We start from the raw sequence: 13553 nt of genomic DNA, 5'->3' as shown, positions 1-13553 counted from the left end.
AGCGAATTTTAGATAATATATATATTTATATATTCTGATGCATATATGTCAAAAAAAGGATGTAGAATGATGAATTAGTGATAAAAAAACAAGAAAACATGGATTAAACCATATATCATCATTCATCTAGTAGCTATAATCTTCATCAACCACAGGTCGACAAATTACAAGTTCTCATTTATATAGCATGTAAGGGTGCTCGTAACCAAAATTGCATCTAGTCTAATCCATCTCTGAACCGAAAATACATCAACAAATAGGCTCTAGGTGGCCTCTAGCTTCCAAAAAAATCATGCTACAACAAATACTTACAAATCATTAAAATCATTGCCTATTTTGGGATCTTTGTTATAAATATCACCCTCTAACCATTAACATAAGATAGAAAAAACATAGCTTGTCAAGTCAAGATTTTGTTTGAGTGATGGGTACATTTTTAGTAGGGTCATGATGGAGGAGTTCAACAACCAATGTCACTAACATCAAGGTACATAGTGGGCTTGGTGGTCTTGATTAAATACGAGTTCCATACCTTAGTTTATAACAAAATCCAATGGAAACATTGGAATCCCCTGAATCTTGAAATCCTGAAAAATTGATAAGTCTGCTGGATTTTGAGTGAGATCTAATATTCTACTTTTTCCATATGAAATTTAATGAGGTTGGAACCACTCTCAAACATCCCGAGTTATTTCATGGTAATGTTAAAAATTTAAGTAAATGATGATCCTTTTATTTGAAGAATTTAATATTACCATGAATTGTGTATCAATACTAGGGCCATAGGATTGAATATTAGACTTCCCCACTCACAAATTCTTGTTGCTTTGAAAAAAACTGCGTTTGGAACATCTTTGCGATTTTTTTTTTTTTTTTTTTTGAAAGTTAGGGAGCGTTTTTTTCTTTACTTTTAATTTGTAATTTCTTTTTTTCGGGAGTGCGCTTTGGGAGCAGATTCGGGGGGGGGGGGAGTGCTCTCCTGCAGCCCTACACTCAATGACTTGAACTAGCCTGCCGAGAAAGTTTGGATGTTGAATTATATAAGACGATAAGGTCTGTTTCTTTTTTCTCCCTATTTAAAAGAGATGTTTCACCTTGACATATGAATTAAGAGTTATAATTAAGAAATAATTTTATCTGAAAACCAAACTTTTCTTGAAGAATGAACTCAGAATGTTTCTGATAATTTTATTCATCAGCCTTTGCATATTTCGTTCAGATATTTCACCTGTCCAGTAGAGGGCATTAAGCTAGCTGTTTAAAATGAAAAAAGAGATACTTTGTCCTAAGTTTTTTTTTTCTTAGATACAGACCTCAATATGTATAAGGGCTTGTATTTAGCTGCCTGTGTTTAAAGGATTTATATTTGAAACTGCAAACTAAGAATCTTAAGCATCTTTTCAGTCGACTAGTAAAGCTTCCATCATTATCGAGGACAATTATGGAAATACCCCAATATCGTAGTTCAGTTTTCCCAAACTTTTTAACTAAAACTTTTGTGGTTTTAAATAATTATTTCCACCCCTTGTCATTTTTTGTTGGTCATATTTTCAAAATTGGTGCAGTAAGGTGGTTATAAGCGTAGTAATAATAAGAGATTTTTAGGTCACATGGTCAGAACATTCGTTCCCTTGATCAGCTCCTGCATGAACATATCATGCATTTTTTTATAAATGGATGCTCACTTATATTTATCACTAACTTAGCCTCTTATTATCCTCAAATAATAAGGAACTGTTGCAACTGTTGGCAGTCCATGGGAAGAAGGTATCTACGAGGATTCAATGGAGAAGAATGCATTGGGAGCTGTGATGATAAATGGATTTCTATCTGCGGTAAACACGCATATGTTATGATTATGGATTTTATTTGATTGGTTATGGTTTTCAGATTCGCTATGTTGGAAGTCAAATAGAATTCTTGTTTCCAGAAGTTCCTTTTATGAATGACATGTTCTTTCTAGAAATACTTTTTGAAGTGGCTTCTTCTAGAAGGATGTGTATATATATAAAATGCAAACCTGGGATTGTAAATGCTTTGGTTTACCCTTGCAGTACAAAATGATTACTACTTGCATGCTATCTTGATGTAATATTAGATATTATTGCTTCCCTAGCTAGATATACATTCCTCCAAGGCATTTCCAATATCATGAATATTGATGGAAGTAACATGGCAACAAACTTGAGGTTTTTGTTGTTATCGATTGTGATGAAAACCTTCCACATACCTTTTTTTCTCTTGTATGTTATGGAATGAGGATTTTTGAGATAATTATCCGCCCTCCTTCGTGCATTTTAATGTAATTTGCTGTAAAGGTGCATGCGATTTCAGTAATAGGAAAATGATGCAAATTGTGATTGCAATTTTCAATGCAGCCCTGCTAGATAAGATTCTTTGGTAAAATATTTTATGCCATCCTTATGTAATAATAAATATCACATCCCTTGCTGATTGTCCTTAGACCCATGGTTTTACAGAAACTAGGAGCAGAATTGGAAGTAAGGATGACAGTAAAATTGAAATCAAATGAAAGTTTGAGAACTTTTTTCAATAGAAGTATAAGAAGGGTTTCCTTATATCTGAAATAGCGAAGGGGTTGTCTTGAAAGGTCTTCTGTTAACATAAGGATCATATGCATTTGTGATCTACAAGTGGGAAAGGTACTCACATTAATTAGAAGGTAAAAAGATGGCATGGTTGTCCTTGACTCTTACCTAAGGTATGCAGTATGCAAAATTTTTTAAAGTAGGGAATGCTACTTATTATTTTTTTGCAAGGCAAACCCGTTCTGGAAATTTAAGGGTTGCTTCCCCACATTCGTGGATGACATCCGTTGAAAACTGATTGGCATATACTAGTAGGGGTATATTTGAATGATGTTCTTTTTAGCATAACACTAGTGACAACCTGTTAAGCTAAGAGGGAGTAGTATTGTTGGTACATTGGTAACTGGATTATGCTCACAAGTGGAAAACATGTCATAGTGTTTGACATGGTTTCGAGAGAGGTTCTATTCTAGAGATTTGTAACATTAGCGTCTAAGAGAACTTATTGGTTGCTATGATTGTGTCATATGAGTTGGTTTTTCCTTGTATTCGTATGGCACACAACCTCTCTGATTTCATCCATAGTACCATTGGAGCTACTAGGTGCCGCCCCCTCTCCCAGACCCTATTTATGATTTATATTAACAAGTTGGAAGCTTTCCTTTGCAAGCATATTCAAGATGGAGATGGTTGCTTCCTCCTTGAAGGATTGATTTCCATGATTGTCTTTGCTGATGTCTTGAACGTTTTGGTACCCACACATTAGGCTTACAAGCACAAATTAATGCTTTCGCAATTTTGCGACCTTTGATAACTTATGTTCAACTTGGTTACTGCCATGGTTATGATCTTGAATATGTTGAAGAGCTTTCTCTCTCACTTCCATTTCTACTTACGGAGGGAAGAGATTGAGATCATGACCATTGACAACATATACCTATTTGAGGGTCTAGCTTGTGGGGCCTCATTTGTTATGGGTGTCTCACCCTCCTTGAGTGACATTGTTTCTAGATATAGCTTCATGTTCATTAAGGATTGCTCGAGGAAAACATAGATGTTATTCATGAAGGCCAAGTATAAGGTCTTTAGTTGGTTTTGGGAGTTTAAGGCCGAAGTGGATAAGTAGACATGCAAGAGGATCAAGGTCTTGAGGTTGCGCAATGGGAGTGCATACATCTCAAATGACTTCAAGGACTTTTGCACAAAGGTAGGAATCAAGAGGTAGATGATACTCTTGTGCAACCCTAAGCAAAAATGGGTTGTTAAGAGAAACAATTGATCCATTGTCAACTTTGCCATGGAAATGATACAAGACTGAGAATTTCCTATGTTTCTTTGGGCATAGTTGTGTTACACAATAGTATGTGTAAAACATGAGTCTTAATAGGATATTGGTGGACAAGAGTCTAGAAGAGGCATTCACTGGGGTGAAGGTAGAGATAGGACATTTGAGTAGTTTGGTTGTCTAGTATACATCCATCAGCTTGTGAAGCCTTTAGGCGATATGGGGATATTTGTTGGATACAATGGGACTGTTGCTTCGAAATCTAGCAGGTCTTGTAAGGGAAACTCACAAGAAAAGTACTAGAACCATGGAAAATAATGCGAGGTGTGGCCCACTGTCACCACAACCACTACCTTCTGATCTTTACCAGATCCTCACCACAAGGGAGGCTTCCCTATATTAGGTCACCTAAAGGATATATCTAGTCCTAGGGATAAAGGTGACAAGATGGTGTAGGAGGGATGCTCCTCTTAGGAACAAGGCTCAACTAGCACAACTAGCGCACAACATGACCTAGGGTTAAAGAATAAACAGTATCAACAGGCTTATCTAGGATGACAACGCTAAGAAGAGGCTTACGATAAATATATGCTTTCAATTTGTGGCACAAGAAAGCCTTCAAGAACCCTTTGGTAGAAGCCTAGGACAAACTAGGGCTTTTCTACGGCACAATTTACCTAGGGCAAAGGATGTTTGCAACTTTGCCCTAAAATGGATAAATCAACCACGAGAAAAGATTGATTTTGTGGCAACTACCTCACAACCAAGTGTTGAATTCCTCCACAAGGCAATGTGGTCAACCCTAGTTGAAATTGATTTCCTAAGCCTAGTTAGTGGCTTCCCTTAAGAGGCTGAAATTTTAGGTTTAGGGAAGAAGAATGTGTTTTGAAGTATAATTTAGGTATGATCAACAATGTGACCAAGGTAAGTGCCTTGACCTTGGGTGATGGAGTGTATGTGATTTCTAACTTAGGAGAAAACATCTAAAGCCTAACAAGGAGTAAGGGAGATTTGAAACCTTAGGTTTCAAACCCTAGCTATCATTTTTGTGAGGGAGCAAAGTCAACAAGGAGAGCTAGTTCAAAGGTTCACTAATGGGATTGTCATACGAATTTTATAACTGGGTAATGCATGTAATACTATTACTAAGATTCCATAGAATAATTTTCAACAATAACATGCACATAAAAACCCTAGATAATTAACCATTCCATACAATCACCACACAAAGATTTATGAAATACAAGGTACACTTACAAGATAGAATGCATGAATTAATCCTTTATTGCTCCAAACTGACATCTTCAAAGCCAAATAATAGCTCCATAAGCAAAAATATTCAATAGATCACATCTCCACAAGATACAAGATACAATTCAGCTAGGACGAATTCTCTAAGAGGCTGGAATTATATCACAAGTGATGATGAAAATGAAATGAGGCTAACCTCTATGTATTGAGGTTTAACTCCCCCATTTTAGCCTAATGAAGCCCCTAATATCAAGTTTGACAACAAAAGACATTGGGTTACAAACCAACAACAAAATAAGCCAAATTAGCCCACATGTGTGAGTCGTAGACTCATAGCCTCTTAACTTGATGGTGTCATGCCCAAGGGCTTAAAATGCCATGCCAAAATATGCCAAGTTGTTGGAATGTGTGTAGATGCCTAAATGATCCAAAATTTGTGGGGTGGCCCTCAAACACACTTCCATATCTCTTGCGGGGTCCCATGTTGTAGTTGGGGTTCCATCAAGTGGTCTCCATGGATCTCCAACTATTAAATAAGGCCTCCTTTAGGGCTTCCTCTGATGCAACAAGCCCTCGCTAGTCTCTCAATTGGAGACCATCCTCATCTCGTTTTTGAATCAACTCCTTCCCATCAGGTTTTGTCAAGACCAACTTGGGGGCATACTGGGTCCTATGGTGTCATCTTTAAGAATCCTCGAAGCAAGGTCAAAGTTGACAACGTCGTAGGACTTGGAGGTACTTTGGTACACATGTCATTTGTTAGTGATATTAGGAGGCTCTAGTCTCTCAATGTTGCACTTGTGAAGGCCATGCACTTCTCTGAAAGGCCTGGGTACCTGTGGAGTGGTTGCCCAAAGCCTGGGCTGCTGTGATGCACTTGAAAAAAGCAGTGAAAACATCCATTTGTCAGAGACTAAGGTCAATAATGCCTAAGTGAACCAAAATTGAATGTTAAGGGCATATTCAAGTCCTCGCAAAGGTCCCTTGGTATGGGTGGCTAATGGTTAACCCTAGTAGGTGATGTCAACCCCTAAGGGGAAGTGACATTTCCCTGGTTCACCCTTTAATTGATAGGTGTTAGTGTATAGTAATGTGGTATGGGTGGGGAGAAGACTTCATGGTGAAGTGCCATGGTCAAAGGGATCAACTAATGGGGGTGTCCACATCCTAAGTGCAAAGATGTGAGGAGGGAGCATTTGTGGATGCACGAGTTTCCATATCGGCCTGATTTTTCCACCCCTCTTGGGTGCATTTACTTATTCTTAATTATTCCTTGTATTACCACTTATAGTTCAAGAATTAGAGCTTGCTTTATATGATGTAGCAATTTTACAATGAGTTAGTTTATTACTCATCGTGGTTGGGACATGGAAGGTTTCCTTTTTGATGTAATGGAGCATCATGTGGTCAGGAAACTAGTGATCGCCATTTGAGGTAGGTAGAGCTCATGTTAGGCTTTTGCCCACGTGCTAATGTTTATGTCTTGACCATCTTTTTCATTTTGATTTTCTTTCTTTTATTTCATTGTGGCCATGATTTGATTTTTCTCTTATTTTAGTTGCATCAACCTCTTGGGGCGAAGTTTCCCAGCCCTAATGAAGGTATGTGAACATATGAGTGCCAAATCCCCAGGAACCATTGACAAGTTGTACCTGAAGAATGGAAGTGAGATATGGGGCATGTAATGTGGCATGGAAATGTTAAGTGTGGCATAGGGAGAATTGACCACGCTATCTCAATCATGGCTTTCAAGGTAGTGCCCCTCCTAAAATCCAAAGGGCCTTAAGGGAGGCACCACTGGACTAGGGTCAAAGATTAATTCCCTTGGTAAGGGTGAGAGAACAAAATTATGTTCAAGGTTTGCCAATCTTTCAGATCACCCTGTTATCGACACTAAATGCCTAAATCAAACAAGTATAAACACCTGATTGCAAAATGATCAAAGTACCTTTTGAATAGCAACCCACCTTCATGAAAGTGTAAATTGTCGGACGGTGAGAGGGACGTGGCTGATGCAAATGGTAGAGGCACATGGCATATCATTATTTAGTGGTGGTTGGCAGGGGTTGTTGGCTGTCTAGTTGACCCATTGGTTGTCTAGTTGACCGACTAGTTGTCAAATGTAGGAGAAAATTTTCCTACTATGGGGTTGCCTATTTTGGTGGGTAAGAAGGACCTCATAAGTCTACATGATCTTCATACCAACATAGAGGAAGACAATTCTCAGCAAAGATGTTAAGTTTGAGGAGAACTTGGCATCTAGGAAGTCTCATGAGTTACTTCCAGTTGTGATAGAGGACGAGGAGCAGGAGGATTTAAAGGTAGAATAGTGTGCAGAGATTTCAAATTCAAGGACTTGACCTTCGAGTGGGGAGGAGGTAGTAACTCCTATCTTTGTCAAGCCCCGAGGAGTTTCTATTGCTAAAAGCACCTCGCTAATGGGAGGTCATGGTGTCACTTTAGGAAGTGATCAGTTTAGGTGGATCTACTCAGATATTTCCTAAAAAAAACAAAAAAGCTCTTTCCAGGTTTGTCAGAAGTCCTAGGTGGTTTGAGAAGACATTGAGGGATGCTTGGGAGCATGTGGAGGCACCTAGGAGCACATTTAGGGAGAGTAGGCCTTCAGAAGTTTTCGAACTATATGGCATTGATGACTAGCATCATTAATGAGGCAACAGACCAGGAGGTTTGGAGGAAAGCCATGGTGAAGAATGATGCATGGGACATTGTGCTAGGATCGAACGGAAATCTAGTTCTAGGCAACTTTTCAGCAAGTACCTTCCTTGCTAAGAGGGGGTGTTGGTGATAGCAGTATTGGACATGTATTTCTACACAACTCAGTCACTTAAATAGGTAAGCAACATAAGAACCCGGTAAGGAAATCCTAGTTCTCTTTCTGTTGTTCCACTTCACATGTCTATCTCCATAATCCATATGTTGTGTTGTACCAAGGTAAAGATCGGGGATGAAAGGGCTCACAACATGCCTCCCCTACAAAGGTGTTCCTGGCTTCATCTTGGAGAGCACTCTCTATCTACTAGGGGGAGTAATCAAGTAAGGGTAAAGTTGTTTATCTGGCAGAATGAATGGGTTGGTAAGGGTGCGCACGCACTCCATTAACTTAGGTTGGATCCACAAAGTCTTCCTTCCTAGCTGAATCAATGGGTTGGCCAGTTTCATTCAGCCTGGCCCGACAAGATCATAGTGGTACCTAGTAGAATCATTCATAGCAGCAGTGTGCTGTAAGCAGTTTGGCTAATCTAAAGCGTTGTTGGAAATACTGAGGGGGGTGAATCAATGTTTCTTTTCAATTGTTGCTTTTACCAGTTAGATCACTTATATTTAGAACACAAAATGAACAATGATAGAATGAATACTTGTATTAATTTCTTCTTTCAATAAATTAAGTACAATATATGTAGGGCTCCAACCCTAGATGAAGACATCGATCTTCAATCTCCAAGGCTCCAACCAGTATTTGCCAAGCACCGACTTGGACTTCCAAGGCTGCAACCTTGTTAATTTTGAGGTACCAACCTCAAGGGCTCCAACCCTATATCTGGTTTAGGCTCCGACCTGGTTTCTTGAGGACTCTGATCGTCTAGGGCTCCAACCCTATCTTATCCAAGGCACCAACCTTGAGTTTAGGAGCACCAACTCCAAGGACACCAATCCTATATTTTCCAAGCACCAACTTGGACTTTCCAAGGCACCAACCTTATCAATTTTGATGCACCAACCCCAAGGGCTCAAACCCTATAGCTTCACTTTGTCAAGGCATGTTTGGTTATACTTCACGGCTCCCAATGTTTTCTTCAATAATCCCTATCAATCTTCAGCTACACCTTCACTTAGTCTCCACGTCACATCATCAATGACAACCTTATTATTCACATGAAGGTGTCATCATTGCTCTTCATGTTACCCAAACAAAACTTCTTCAAGGTCACCTCATAATGGCTTCAATGCATCATGGTCATCAATGATCTCGACAAATCTTCAATATGTTGCTTCACAAAGTTCTCCAACTCTGCCCTTTTATGTTCTCAAGAGAAGACTTCAACAAGCTCTATTTGCCAATCCCTATAAATCAACACTTCGACCACGACAACTATGACAAATTTGACCCCGACAGTTTCAACCACGGAAACTACGACAACTTCAACCACAGAAACTACGACAACTTTGACCACGGAAACTAGGGAAGTTTCAACCACGGCAACTACGACATCTTCAACTACAGCAACTATGACAACTTCTACCATGACAAATATGATAACTTTTCGACGACGACAACTATGTCAACTTCGACCATGGCAACTACGACAGCTTCGACCATGGCAACTACGACAATTTTGACCATGGAAACTACGACAACTTCGACTACGTCAACTACGACAACTTCTACCATGACAACTATGGTAGCTTCGACCAAGATTTTATGCCCAAACAAAATTATCCTTTTTTTCGTCCTAAATAATAGTCTCCTTGTTCTCCTTGGCCTTATGTCTTCTTCTGTACTTCGTATCTCTGAATTCTTACCCAAATTGGTGATAAAAATGAAGTGTTTAGACGTCTATTTATAGAGATTTCGTTTATAATTGAAGGGACACGTCTATTTGAATTGAGGCCAACTTGTATGACTGAGTGTAGGTCGGCTCACTGCTAGGAATAATTTCCTTAACTTAAAAATTCAATATCTCACAAACTATTGGGAGTTTCGGGGCAAATAAAGGCTCGTTAGAAAGAGGAAAAAATACTTTTTAAGATGGTCTAGGATCCATTTTCAAAGGATGCCTCCAAGGTGTCCAAAATAAATTTTCTTTGTGGCTGTCCTTAAATTTTATGCATAAAACGTTTGGGATAGCATGAGGAATGTTTGGGACAACGTGGCTTCTTCATTGTTATCAATGTCATCATAGGATCATAGAGTCATTATGTAGGAGTGCAACATCCATGTAGCATGACGCATGAACAATGTCATCATATACTAGTGTAGTCATAGTGCAACATCATTAGGATAACTCCAAAGTAATCTTCCAACCAGCAAATGATCTCCAACCATGTTATCAAGACCTCATCAAGTGCCATCATCAATTGTGGTCATTCATCAAGAATATGACATCGTCAAATGTAGTCCTCCATATGTCATCAATAGCTTCTAAATACTTGACACTTGGCACTTCCGAAGACTTCTTCATTAATGACTTGACATATTAATTGATGTCATTCTTATGAAATAAGAGTTATGACATCATCATTTGGAACCAGGCATCTGAACAATATTTTCTATCTCGACTAGTGCCATATTGACATTAATGACAACCTAGATTAACAAGTGTCTAGACACGTGGAAATCTTTCAAAAGACATTTAACCTTAGCAAATTACTTCAATTAGGGGAATTGTCAAATTAATTTACTTTATAAGAAAAAAATAGATAACCTAATGAAATGCAAAGGTTATTAACTTATTTGTGTTTGATCTCAAGTTGTTTTGAAATTTAATCTCAAGCATCAATCACTTTGAAGATTAGAGTTGTGGATTTGGTCAATAACCCAAACATAGAAAAACAAGGCTAGGTGAAGGGAGAAGACACAACAAGTGTGCATAGGACATTGAGGTAGGGAGATATCAATGGTTGGACGAAGGACATTCTTCCAAGTGTGGAGGGTACAAAGGAAGAGGAACAAGGGGCAGTAATGGAGAAGTATCTGGTAGCCAGCAAGGTTGAAGCTAAGTCACCGGGTTTGGCAAAATTCGCCAAACCTAAGCAAATTCGAATAAGTTTGATTTTGTTCGTTGAATATGAACGCCGAATTCGAACTTCGAACCCGAACCTAAACGCTGAACTCGAACTCAGGAAAAAAATCGACTTAAACTTTGCCGAAAAATTCGTTAATGTTCGCTTTGATTCGGTCTAAAAAATTCGAATCAACTCAGGGTTAGGTTGGTCGTCGTTTTTATTAATTTTAACAATTAAAAAAAATATCAGCACCCGACCGCCGTTTATGTTTTGTTGCGGTTTGCAGGCAACCTTTTGTTTATGTTTTGCCCGCGGCTTGTTCACAAATCACAGACACTCGTGACCCAACTCCCTACACTATGTCGTTGGCCCATCACCTATCTACCCAAGTTCCAAGTCCCTATGCTACGCTGTGCTTGTCTCCTCCTGTGACGTCGACCACTGTCTAGTCTCCCGCTTGACCGACGACGCTGTGTAAGCCAAGCCTTGATCCTCACCCTCACTCAGTCGCTCGTCGCCACTACCCTCACTCAATCGCTCGTCGATCAACTGGTTGCTCTGCAGACTGGTCGTTCTGTCTCTCGCTCGACATAGTGGACTATGGAACCTTCAACCTTCAACCAGCTGGACTCCTGTTCAAGCCCCAGCGTGATAGCAAGCCACAACTCTGTTGCTTCTTGGTTCTCGGTGTCAGTGCGTCACAGACTTACAACAAGCCGCAACTCTGCTTCTTCTTGGTTCTCAGCATCAGTGCGTCACAGACGCACAACAAGTCGCAACTCTGCTTCTTCTTGATTCTCGGCGTCAGTGCGTCACAGACTCACAACAAGTCGCAAGACACAAAAAATCTTCCTCCACATAGTGACACAGTCACAGACTCAAGAGTCAAATCCGACCTGGACAAGGGACGACAGTGAGCAGTCCAGGTAGTCAAAATGCACATTTTTTTATGATTATTAATTAAAACTTGATATATACAATTCAGTAGCTAAATTCAGTTTTTTTTTTTTAATATAGTGTCTGGACTTTGGACTATCAGGCTTCAGCGTGAGAGATCCAGATTGTTTAAATTTATTTTATAAACTGTAGTTTCATTATGCAAAAAACCATAAAACTAATTAAAATGTAAATTAAAAAAAATGCAGATTTTCAGGCGTCAGTTTAGTCTTCAACAATTAGAACCTTCAAATTTCAATGGCACCCCCAAAAGCAACTACTGTAGCATGGAAGTTTGTCAAAAAAGAGGGGAAAAATCTTTTGTGTCCACTATGTGGACATCATTTCACTGGCTCTTTAACTAGAGCAGTGGATCACCTTCTCAGTATTAGCAATGGAAGTGGAGGTGGTGTTGAAGGCTGCACTAAGATCTCTGATGAACAAAAAACCGCAGTGGAGAAAGACTATTTCACTTCAAAGATGGAAAAGGAGAAAAGGGAAAATAAGAGGTAGCAAACTGAGAGGGAGATTGTTGTGTCTTCCTCAAACACCATTAATTCAATCTTAACCATTGGTGGATCAAGTTCTACTCAAGTAAAAACAGGTGGAACCAAAACATTAAATCAATTCTGGAAACCTGTGGAGAGACAAGATTTTGATGACGCTGTTGCAGAATTCTTTTATGCATGTGCAATTCTCTTTAATGTGGCGAGGAGTCCATACTTTAAAAATGTAATTAAAAAGGCCATTGATTTTGGGAAGGGCTATGTTCCTCTCGGATCTAAAGCTTTAAGGACAACTTTGCTAAAGAAAATAGGAGAAAGAGTGACCAAAAAGTTGGTTCAGATTAAAGAGTCTTGGAAGCATACATGATGCACGATTTTGAGTGATGGTTGGTCAGATTTGTGTCATCACCCATTGATTAATGTGCTTGTTTATATTCCTCAAGGGGTACTTTTCTTTAAGGCAATAAATGCAATGGATCGAGTGAAGACATTAGAATTTATTTTTGGAATTTTTGATGAAGCAATTTAAGAGGTTGGGGAGAAAAATGTGGTCCATGTTATTACAGATAATGCCTCAAATTGTGTTGGTGCAGGGAAGCTGACTATGGAAAAGTATAATAAGATTTATTGGATCCCTTGTGCAACTCATTGCTTGGATTTAATGTTGCATGATTTAGCCAAATTTCCTTGGGTCAATGAGACAATCCGAAGAGCCAAAACAATTGCAAACTTCATAATCAACCATCGTCTCACTTCGAGCATATATAGGAAGAATGCATCAAAAGAGTTGTTGAGGCCTTGTGATACAAGGTTTGCCACTTTTTATATTACTCTGAAAAGAGTTGTTGAGGAGGAAACAAGCCTAAGAGCTATTTTCTGCAATATTGAGTGGGAGAGATCTACTCTTTCAAAGGAAACTAAGGGGAAAAATGTTGAACAAATAGTGCTCAATAATGTGTTTTGGGAAAATGCAAACAAGGTTTTTAAAATATGTGGCCCAATTGTTAATGTGCTCCGCATGGTTGATGGTGACAATCCTTGTATGAGTTTTGTTTATGAAAACATTGATCGTTGCAAAGAGGCCATTGCAAGTGCTTCTAATAATGTGGAAGCTGATTACCAAGAGATATGGGATTTAATTGATCAAAGATGGAAGATGATGCATACTCCATTACATGAAGCAACATGCTATTTGGACCCTAGATTGTTTGGGTTATCAATGCATATGAAGAAGTTATGAATGGACTTATCCACGCTGTTGAGAAGCTAAATCCAGATTCA

At 38.9% G+C, this 13553-nt stretch overlaps 1 protein-coding gene across 3 annotated transcripts in view; it reads left to right on the top strand.

The window, feature by feature from the left end:
- Positions 1 to 13553, top strand: part of MIRO1 (MIRO-related GTP-ase 1) — a 300498-nt gene that overhangs the window by 154256 nt on the left and 132689 nt on the right. For all 3 annotated transcript variants that reach the window (XM_089452597.1, XM_089452596.1, XM_089452598.1), the window contains exon 9: positions 1754 to 1835. In XM_089452597.1, coding sequence (XP_089308723.1) covers positions 1754 to 1835 — 82 coding nt within the window. The remainder of the gene's footprint in view (positions 1 to 1753; positions 1836 to 13553) is intronic.

This window comes from Pinus tabuliformis, chromosome X, assembly GCF_031772625.1.
Source record: "Pinus tabuliformis cultivar Carrire ecotype Pingquan chromosome X, CPIR1, whole genome shotgun sequence".
Lineage (NCBI taxonomy): Eukaryota > Viridiplantae > Streptophyta > Pinopsida > Pinales > Pinaceae > Pinus > Pinus tabuliformis.
Note: the sequence above shows the minus strand (reverse complement) of the source record. Positions and strands in the feature narration are given on the sequence as shown.